At 40.8% G+C, this 11033-nt stretch overlaps 1 protein-coding gene across 3 annotated transcripts in view; it reads left to right on the top strand.

Moving 5' to 3' along the window:
* Positions 1 to 9146, top strand: part of ARHGAP15 (Rho GTPase activating protein 15) — a 584181-nt gene extending 575035 nt beyond the window's left edge. For all 3 annotated transcript variants that reach the window (XM_072960912.1, XM_072960913.1, XM_072960914.1), the window contains exon 14: positions 8782 to 9146. In XM_072960912.1, the coding sequence (XP_072817013.1) occupies positions 8782 to 8965 (184 nt within the window). In that variant the 3' untranslated portion in view covers positions 8966 to 9146. The remainder of the gene's footprint in view (positions 1 to 8781) is intronic.
* The last annotated feature ends 1887 nt before the right edge of the window (positions 9147 to 11033 follow it).

An 11033-nucleotide genomic window follows, 5' to 3' on the forward strand; every position in this document is an offset into this window, starting at 1 on the left:
CTGATCAGATTGCACTTTTTAAAGACTATGTATTAGTTGTGTTATATACAAAATAATTAAATGGATTAAACAAACAAAATGATATGCTCTCAGTAGGAAAAAGGCAGGAGATACGAACAACTATCCACAGAAGAGAAAATCCACGTGGCTGTTTTTTTATTTCTTCCCCATTTCCTAAACTCAAAGAATCCTAAATCCAAACAATAACAGATCATTTTTCACCTATCAAGTTGGCAATTATTTTTAAAAGAATAATACCGCATGATAATAACAACTAACAGGACTACATTGAGTCATGTTACATATCCCACATGCTGTCATATTTTAAGAAAAGAAAAGCCCGAACTTAATGATTGCGTGTGAGTTCTCAGAGGTGTGGTCCCCAGACCTGTCGTATCACCCCTCGGAACCTGTGGCAAACGCACACCCTCTGGTCTCTCCCCAGACTTGCTATGCCAGAAATCTGAAGGTAAAGTTCAGCAATTTGTGTTTCAGCATGGCTTCCAAATTATGCTCATGAATGTAAAGTTGCATAACCGGTGATCTAATTGTTACATTTCTACTGTTTGTAAGGCAGGGTTTCTCAGCAGCAGCACTACTGACATTTGGGACTGGATAAATTCTTTGTTTGGGGGGAGCTGCCCTGTGCACTGCAGAATGTTTAGCATCATCCTTTGCGTCTGCCCACTGGGTGCGATAACATCTCAGCTCCCCCACCTCACCCGGTCATGACAATCAAAACTGCCTCCAGACATTGCAAACACCCCACGGAGGGAGCAGGGATAGGAGGTTGCCCCTATTTAGAAACCACAGCCTAAAGAAGTGCTCTAAAGTGTGGAGAAAGAGTACATGAAAAGATTTTTTATATATCAGCTTCACTTATACTAAGAAATCATAGGGTACAACCCATTCTGTCCCGTATAAGATGAGTAAAAATAATATATATATATATATATATGTATATGTATATACATATATATATATATACTATGTATGTACGACATGGGAATTGTTCATGGTAGAACTGAAAAGTGCTGGATACAGAATTACATAGAAAGTCTTTTCTTGAATATGTATGTAAATAAAATATTTATACTTTTATATTAAATGCTGGCAGTGTCATTCTCCTGCTCAACATCCAAGAACGAATTCCCATCGCTGTTAGAAGTCCTAAATCCTTACCAAGGCCCATAAGTCCCCTCACAGCATCTCCTGCCTGCTTTGCCTCACTCCCCAGCCTTTAGCCACACTAGCCTCTTCTCTGTCCCTAAAACCACCCAGCACAGCCTCACCGATGGGGCTCCCTACCTACTGTTCCCTGCCTGGAGTTCTTCCGCTGGTGTGTGCACGTAACCAGGTCTCTGTCCAAGTGTCTCTTCCTTAGAAAGAGCTTCTGAGCCCCTTGCCTGCTACTTTCCACCTCTCTCTGTACGTTAGACTTATCTGGGGGCTGCCTTATCTGCAGCCAGCTGGGGTCCATCCATTTGAAGTAAAAAAAAATCTCTGGGGGTGGAGTCTAGGCCATTAGGAATTTTTAAAGGCTCCCAGGGTCAGTGGAAGACCCACTACTTCTCTTCTTAGTTTTTCTTGAAGTACATCAGAGCCGGAAGTCACACTGTGTGCTCAGTAGTGCATTGTTTGTTTTCTGGCCCCCTCGCTGGATTGTAAGCTGCAGTATGGCCAGGGACTATGTCTGTTTCACTCACTGACTGTCCCCAAGATCCAGAACAGTGTCCAACACCTAACAAGTGTTGAGAAATAGCTGGTCTATTGAGCAGTAGGTTTTTATGAACAAATAATGGTCACCTTGAGTTAACATTTATGGTTACTGGTGTTTTTTTTAAATTATGCTTTTCTAAACTTTTTAAATTCTCTCTAATAGAATGTACTACTTTCTAATCAGAACAAAAAAATTAAAGCTGATTTTTTAAATCTACCTTGGAAAATCATGATATATTTGAAGCACATTGATTAGCACAAAATAGATACTCAACAAATAATAACTACTGTTAGTGCTCCTTTTTGATATAAGGGCTCCTACGTAAGGGCTATGGCTGTGATTGATATCCCATTTTCTCTGATTGTTGTCACCTTATAGAATACATCTTCCAACCAGAAATAAGTCATCTTGAAGCCAATGGGCTATTCACTTTTTTAATTTTATCAGTCCTCCTATCTTATTGTTCTGAATATTACTTTAAAGATACTTTTGACTCTCCCTATAATGTCCAATCAGTATAAACATGAAATAAGTGAATAACTGAAAATGTTCCAATCTTTTGCACTGAAATCAATGCAAAGAGGGGGTTCAATAAATGCAAAGAATAAGGCCATGTTGGCCGTGAATGTGCGACTGCCGTATAGGGTTCCCTTCCCACAATGTGCTTTGAAAGAATTCCATGCATATGGCTTTAAAGAGAATTTAAAAGCAAAGGTATCAGAATATAACAATAATTCCCATTTAGAAGGATGGTTCTTTGCTTACTTTGGAAATCTATAATAATATGATGTTTAAGTATAAAATTGAAGACTTTATAATTAGCTTAAACCAACTGACTTGTAAATTTGCAAATAAAAAAAAATGACTGTATTACCAGTGAATGAGCACCTTGGAATGCATTAGTGTTAAATGCAAAAACGTTTGTGAATGCTCTTCTGCTTTTGCAATATTTGAAAATTTTCTAACCTACAGCCATGACTTGAGGGGAGAAAGTGGAATTCCTGCTAAGTTCCCAATCTTTAAAAAAAAAAAAAAGTGTCAGTGTAGACAGCAGTATAGTTTGTGCAGATTGAGAGGAGGCAAGCATATGGTTAGCATGAATCCCCCCCCAAAGTGGTTATAGCACATAGGAAACATAAGTTGAGCACATTGAAAATTTATTCTATTTTTAACAGCCTCTCCTCACTGAAGTGGTCAAAGTCACAATTAACATTTCACAGACAGTGGCTGGGCTGTATTTTGCAAGCCAGGTGTGACCTGATGGCAAGAGTACATTTACCACCACACTTTCCCCGTTCGACTCAAGCCATCCTAAAGTTATGTGTGTCGGAAAATCAGAGCAATCCAGAGATAGGGAAGGGAACGCTTTTAATATACCTCCAATAATTTCAGACCCGTCCTGCAGGCAATTATGTGGCTTTCTACTTCCTTTGCAAGTCTCTATGGTAACAGCAAAGCACAAACTTTAACAAGAAGTTTGCATCCGTATATCTGTTGGGAGCTGGACGACTACTAAATGCTTTGGTTTTCTTAATTCAGCATTAATTTTGAGTTTTATAGTAAAGCTCTCTTTCAATTTAAATCATTTGTTTGTAATTTTAAGCAACTAAGAAATTTCTTTGGGTTAGCAATTCAGCTCACTTTTTGGAAAAACTTACCCAGCATAAGGCTGTGAAGATTTTTCTGTCTAGGGTCCAACATCTGTAGCCCTGGATTATAGATTGTTTCTAAAATAATCTTAAATCAATGGATCATGGCTCTTTCCATTGGGGCCCGACAGAAAGTGGCTCTGGCATCTCTTCTCCTTTTTATGCTGTAAGCTGTATATCACCTTTTTAATCTCTTGCCAGAAAAATGAATTCTTACCCACTTCAAGATTTTATAAACTTGAATTTTACTTAGTGGTATAAGAGTTCCTTTTACAATGAATATACATCAAGTGCTATTTTGTGGACAAATTCATGAAATCATAATTATTTTTGTCAGGCTATTTTAAATTAGGCAGTATGAACAAATAGCCATTTTCAAAAGAGTTGCAGTTTGGGCTCTTTTTCCTGTTAGTCAAGCATTCCGGGGCACTAAACTTTTGAGCTCTTCATGTTGCTTTGAATCAGGTACCTTTGCTACAAGGATTTCTTGGGAGTAAACTAATGGTGAGTAAACAAACATGTGGAAGAATTTCCAAATGTTGATCTAAGGTCTAAATGTTTCTGCACCTTCGTACCCACCCATCCGTTCACTGTGCGGTAACCTCCCAACCATGTCTCTGCTCTCACCTTTCTCATTCAGATGTGGTCTTCTGCCTTTTGGCCCTTGTTTTGTCTTAGAAAGGGAGTTTCTTTCATTTCTTTGCTGAAAACAGGTTAAATTGTAGCTCAGAATTTACAATACTGTCATGGAGTTTAAGGCTGGATGAAATCTTAGCCTTACCCGAGGGATGGAACCTGCCAGAAATGACCACATTCTGACCCCTTTGAATTAGCTGCTACGGAGTGCCAAAGCCTGGGTGGCATAGCAAGGAAAAATCCATAACATTTTCAGATTTAGTTAGCAGACTCTTAGCAAAGCACACTAGAGCAACGTTTCCTAACATATGCACCTCATTGTCACTTAGGAAAGGGGATCCATGACATTCAAGTAAGTTATGGAACATGTGAGTTACACAAAGGTGAACAGGGATTTCCCCCCCCCCCCCCCCGCTGCAGGACTTGTCAGAGCCTCTATCTTGTTATTGTGCATTGTAAATTTCCAAGGAGAAAAAAAAATGTCTTATAACTTTCTCCAAAACGTATCTCACTCCAGAATGCTATTTTTGTGAAATATGTCACAGAAATGGTGTTTTGCAGAACTCACTTTAGTGAAAGCTGTCCTGGAAGCACTGCCAAACCCCTAGCAAAAATGTACTTGGTTTCTGAATCAGATCCTCCCCTCCAGTAACACAACTCAACTGCATTGTAAGCTAGTGGAAGCACAACTTACATTTTTTGAGAGTTTTCCATCTTTGATATCGGACTGCATTTTTTCCATGCAAGGTCTTATTTCTTTCAGTAGCCTGTATTTCTCCTCTCCATATGTTTTACTAGTTGAAGCTTTCAGGAACAATGGTACTTGCAATGCCCAGTTAATCTCCACAGTGAGAGTGGAAATTATGACAGTCATTGATCTGAGGTAAAAGAAAAAAGAGATGTAAATAATGTTGTAGGACAGTATCCTAGTTATATTTTGACATTGTGGTTGACGACTTACATGGTCCTCAATCAACCACTTAACTTCTTAAGAGTTTATTGAGGTAGAGAGTAGGTAGGTTCACATTTGAATAGTGAAGCCTGTAATGGCATGAACACATTTTCCAGCCATCCCCAGTTTGGGGGCCTTCTTTGCTAGAAAGGTCCATCCTCACTCTCTCCAACAAAGGAATTTAATCTAATTTAAAGGTTTATATGAGAATTATTTGTCTATCTACATGAATCATACAGTTTGATAGTTGGTGACTTTGACCCCAAAATAGTCTTGACCCTCAGCATCTTTTCTAACCTAAAGGTTGATTGATTTTCAATATACCAACTAGTGGTTGGTTGATATTCAGAACATAAATTGCCATTGAAATACACACACGTGCAAGCACACATTTTGTACCAGTGAGTAGGCAAGACAGCATGTGTTCTGTATAACACACATCCCCATTTTCTTAACATTCTCTCTTAATTACATTTGATTTTTCCAAGAGTTATTGCAAGGACCTTAATTTTCCCAACTTAGGGAAAAATCCCAAGCTGTTAAGAAAATGTATCCTGCATTAATGCAAATATAACAAAGATACAAAACTATATGTTATTTGGTAAAATCAACTTGTAACAAGATTAAAGCACTTGCAGGTTAAAACTGCTTTTATTAAAAATGGACACAGAGGACTCAGGTTGAGATAGAAGGAATGTTCCACATTTCCACATGCAGAAAAGCACAAAGGGAACACGTGCCACAGGAAACTTAGGAAACTGATGAGCTGGTGGAAATTCATTACAGGAGTCCTCTCTCATGATCCACCGGCCAAGAGAGAAAACTGTCCCTGAGCAGGGCTCTGACAGGCTGCGCTAGCCGCCTCTCTTTGTTCTATTTAAACCCAGTCTTAGTTCCTCCTCTAGATTTAGCCCTGCTCTGGATTCTCAGACCAGTTCTTTTGCTAAGCAGGAAAAATATCAGGAACTCTGGGAAAACTAAAGATTAGCGTAGTCCCATTTCAGCCTCCTTTTTCTCCCTTCAAGGGTTGAGTCCCTCTGGTTACATCTTCCTGGTGTGCCCTAGAGAGCCCAGGTTCCCCTCCCGTCCCCCCGACCCCTCCAGGTACCATAGACCTCTCCCTGCTTCTACCCCTGTCACCCCTGACAGCCCCAGCTGTCCCCTCTAGTAATCAGCTCTTGGGCCTCCCTTGATTTCTAGCCTCACCTTTGTGAGTTTGATGAAACTGTGGCTCCCTGCCACCACAAATCTCACTGTTCTTGCTGTTGGCTGGAATCACAGCCATTATGAAATAGGAAAATATGTCATCCATCCTCAACCTGTCCTTATGTTGTCACTTTCCCCTTTCAGTCTCCTGGCCTTCAGGTCCTAATGTGCTTCTTCCACCCTGTTGACCCCGTATCCGACATTCACCTTCACACTTTCAAGAGTCTCTTCCTTTTCATTTCACCTTCTTCATCCCTGTTCTCTGCTAGGTAAATCTTACCAACTTAGACCTTTGCTCCGATGGGTAATGTTTTTAAAGCAACTTTTACCTAATAGGTACTGACTGAGCTGACCAGTTATGTTATCTCTCTCCATATTGTTTAATAAATGTTTTAATTATCACTGGGGCAGAGCCAATGAAGGCGTTAGTATCACAAAAAAAGTCTTTAAAACCGAAAGAGAAAAGCTACTTTCCTTTACAGTGAATCTTACAAGAGATTTTTATAACAAAGAGGTCTGGGAAAGGCTCAAAAGAGACTTTAAGCCAAGGTAAATAGGTATTTTAAAGAGAAGCAAAGCTCCACTCCATTTGCCCCGACTCCAGGTTAGAATGCTTCAAAATCATTCTACAGATTTTTGGTAAATGTAGAGCGAAGCTGCACAGTTTCTTACATTCCAAAGAAAACTCTAAACTTGAAGTCTCTGATAACTCACTGATACTTTAAAATATGAGAATCCCTTCCAGAAACGTAGTCATGCCAGCAGTACTCACAGGTACAAATGCTTTCCATTTAAAGAAGAAAAGTGAAAATGGGAGGCAGAATTTCTTGAATATTTAGTCCAAGTTGAAGCATCATTTTGCCCGCAATAAATCCATTGTAACTGGGCTGTCCATCGCAATGCCACAGTGAGGGACAAAAATCCAGACCCTCTTAGGGAAGAATCTGATAAACACATGAAGGACGGGGGTAAAAGTCAGGCGAGTTCTTCAGCGAAAGAGTCCTAACACCCCTCCCCACCCCGGGTGGGTTCCGTGGGCACTGCAACCCCCCTGCCTGGGTTTGAGCCTCAGCTCTATGTGACCTCGAGCACTTCACTCTCTCAGCCTCAGTCTTCTCATTTGTGACAAGGGCTTAATCATAGATGCTACCTTATGGGACTGATATGAGAATTAAATGAGACGATAAAACTGCTTAGAATAATACTTAATTACTACTGATAGTGATCAAGTCAACGACGTCTTGCTGACCATGAACTTGTGCTGTGGGGAGTCACAAGTTGATGGCTTTGGCCCTTCTAGGTAGGTCTCTTTCGGGAGGAAGGAGGCCTGGCCTCTTGGTCTCAGAAATGATACCTCAGAGAACTGGGTTTGTGAAGGGGTGTAGGTAGGGCCCATCTTCCTTCTTCCTGAATCTGCTGGGCAGGGCTGGGCAGGCCAAACAGGGTCCTCCAAAGCCAAGCCAGTGCTGCAGTGTTCCCATGGGCTCTGAGCCCAGAGACCCCACTGCCTTGCAACGAAGAGTCCCTCTGCCTCACTTTAGTCTCTACGCTCCTGTTTCCCTCAGGTCAGGGTATCTGGAGGAACCCAGAGCTTTGTGTTTCTTACCCTGTCCTTCCATACGCTCTCACTATGTCCTTGACATCACTAAAACCTCACTCTCCCTGATCTTAATAGAAAACCAAGGAGGCTTCAATTGTGAGAATAAGCATGACTTTTTTTTTAAATTTTAAGGTCTCAATGTATAGGATGGTGCTTTATTTTCTTTTCAAAAGTCCCGTGCTGAAGCAGACAAGGTGTAACCATTAATAAAACCACATCCTAATGTTTCGTTGGTATTCTGGCTCATCACGCAATCCTCACACAAGCAAATGTTACTTTGATTCCATTGGGACTCTTCTTCTTGTGCAAATGCTATAGGCTTCTGCATTTTATTGAGATGTGAGCTAAACTGAGTACAGTGGTTGGGGACACTTGGACTTTTGTTATACCCCAAAATGTCACATAACCTACCCTCCTCATAAAACATATTCCAATGAGCATTTGTCAGGAATACTTTACTCCCACTACTTACTAAAAACTTAAATTTTTTTCAATTTTTTTTCAGTCCTGTGTCTTCCTTCCATCATTAATTATGCATATATTGTTCTATTTTCTAGTGTTTGGCTTCTTATATATTTGATGCCAGTCTCCCCTGTTTGCTCCACTGACTATAACCACTTCAAAGGCTGAATCTTGTTAACTCTGCACAGTCATTTTTGCTAATTCCTTCATTCATTCATTGCACACATGTTTGTTGAGCACCTGCAGTGGTCAAGTACTATGGGGACAGAATCCTCCCCCCAAAGTCATAGGTTCTAGTTCCATACAGTAAAGCATAAGGAGCAGAAGATTAAATCATGTTGGAGTCACTTTTCTGGAAGCTGAAAATTTTTTTGGTTGTGCTGCATTCTCTATTTTGCCAAAGCCAATCACTGCCCTTATTTTGCTTCTATAAGCTGAAGTTTAAGGAAGAGAATTCAAGAACCCAGAACTTTGTAATTCAAAAGTAGCCACAATTTTATTCTAACTCCAATGGAATCTTTTTCTTTTTCCCCTCCCTCTCTCTGTCTCTCCACAGGATAGTGGCCAAAGCGTCCAAGAACCTCATGTCCACACAGAGCTTAGGGATTGTGTTTGGACCCACCCTCCTGAGGGCTGAAAAGGAGACGGGGAACATGGCAGTGCACATGGTGTACCAGAACCAGATAGCCGAGCTCATGCTGAGTGAGTACAGTAAGATCTTCGGCTCGGAGGAAGACTGACAGACAAGACAAGTGACTGAGTGTGTTCACATCTGTCTCCATGCCTAATATTTTTACATTTCTGTAAACATATTTCTGAAATATTTTTTTCCCTTTCAAACGACAGATGCCTCATTTTGTGAAAACTTAATGATGATTTTGTGTTTAAGTTCCAAACATTTGAATAAAATAGTTGACAATATTTGCCTATATGTGTTCTACATTAACCCCTTCAGTGCTGTTCTTTCCGGTGCTTCTAGGCATGCGTGATACGTGCTCCACGCTATAAAATCATGTGCAGAGAACAGTGCGTACCCCAAAACAGCCTTAATGCTCCTCCCCGGCACTGTGTGTGTGTGGCTGTGTACATGAAGGCACGTGCGTGTGTGTGTGACTGAGAGCATGTTGTGTGCACACACCAGTGAGCTGTCTCACCGTGTGTCTGCTCTCCTCCCATGTGTACAAGAGTAGAACCAAGGGAGGGAGGAGGCAGAAACTAATAATTTTTAAATAGAACAAAGGAAATCAGGATCTCAACCAAAATAGACATATTTCGTCTTTCAAGAACATTTTTGTAAGTGTAAATCTAGTCCAGCCATCCTTGGTGCTATATGCTGAAATTTACAAATATGTGTTGACTGGCAATTTTGCTGAAGAAAAATGACAGTTCAAAACATTTGCCATTGGATATGTTTTTTTACATATACTATTTGCAGTCCCATAAACATACTGTCTTATAAATTAGAAGTAAAATTAGTACCCTGCAATTTTGATCTTTCTATTATACAGGAATTGCATGACTGCTCATTTTTAATGTTAACATCCATTTTGGATCTTCATCAAACTGTATATCTTCCTTTTCCCTGGCTGTGTCATTTTATGTAGAATTTTTATTATGCTTCTGAGGATGCTTTATTGGTGAATTACATTAAATCTATCTAGAAAGAACTTTTTAAAAAGGCTTTTTTTTATATGCCCTAAGGATTACTTAACTAGACTTGGATTGTTTTATCCATTTGATGGTTAGTTTCAGTTGTCATGGATAAACAAAAGGGTAACTGTCTAGATTATATCAAATGTTGTTTTATTTTGAAAACCATGTTCTAGCTGAGCACATCTCAGACCCGGTTTTGTGAAAGTATTCTGCTGATAAAAATGTTGACTTATGTTTGACAGCTTTTTAATCAAATTCAAATGGAATAAATAAAACTAATCCGGTGCGATAAAGAGTAAGTCTAGTTATCGATTTGTTCATAAAGTGAGAAATAAAGCATGTAAATAAAATGCGTGAAGCACAGATCCAAGAGCAAACACACGGAGCAGTGACGAGCTCAGAGGCCGGGGCTGTCTGCATGGATAGGGTCCACGGCGGAGGCAGAGAGGCTGCCGGCGAGGGAACCAGACGTGCAGGCAGCTCCAGCATCCGCGGAGATGCCCGAGGAAGAGGAAGGAGAGGTCCCCCTCGCCCCTGGTGAACGTCTTCATTCTGGCAATGGCGCCAGCACGTCGGCTCACGGCCAAGAACACAAGCGACCACCATAAATGCTGAAATGTGGTTTCGTCAAGTGGGACGGATACAAATACCACAAAGCCAAGGAAAGAAAGGCACATGAAGCCGAACCCCATGACCTAAATTCCCTGGTAGCAGCGAGCTAGCAGACTTGACAGCTCTAAGCTCCTCTTTTATTTAAAGTTGTACTATGTCTTTCGGGAAAACATGGAGATGTGAAACAAGAGTCTCTGGCATCCCATCCCGAGCCGCCCTCGTTTCCACGGCATTCCGTGTTCTCAGCGAGGTCTTCTCCAAGACTTTAATTACCTCATGTTTTGAAGGGGCTGAGGAGTCGGTTTAATGGTCCCAGCCTTAAAATCATATCCCTTCACGTGCTTGTCTTCAAAATAATTCAGGAGCAAGAGCCAGAGAGCAGCAGCACTGACAGACGAAGAGAAGTGGCACTACCTGCTCTGGGCAGGGACTCAGCCCCTCGTCTCCGCTGCTTCCCAGATTTATAATCTTCAAAAGCAGCAGCTTCTTGATTTCCAATCTGATGGGATTTAGCCTGATTCAAACCCCAGCTGTGTCCTGTCC

Source organism: Vicugna pacos, chromosome 5 (assembly GCF_048564905.1).
Source record: "Vicugna pacos chromosome 5, VicPac4, whole genome shotgun sequence".
NCBI lineage: Eukaryota > Metazoa > Chordata > Mammalia > Artiodactyla > Camelidae > Vicugna > Vicugna pacos.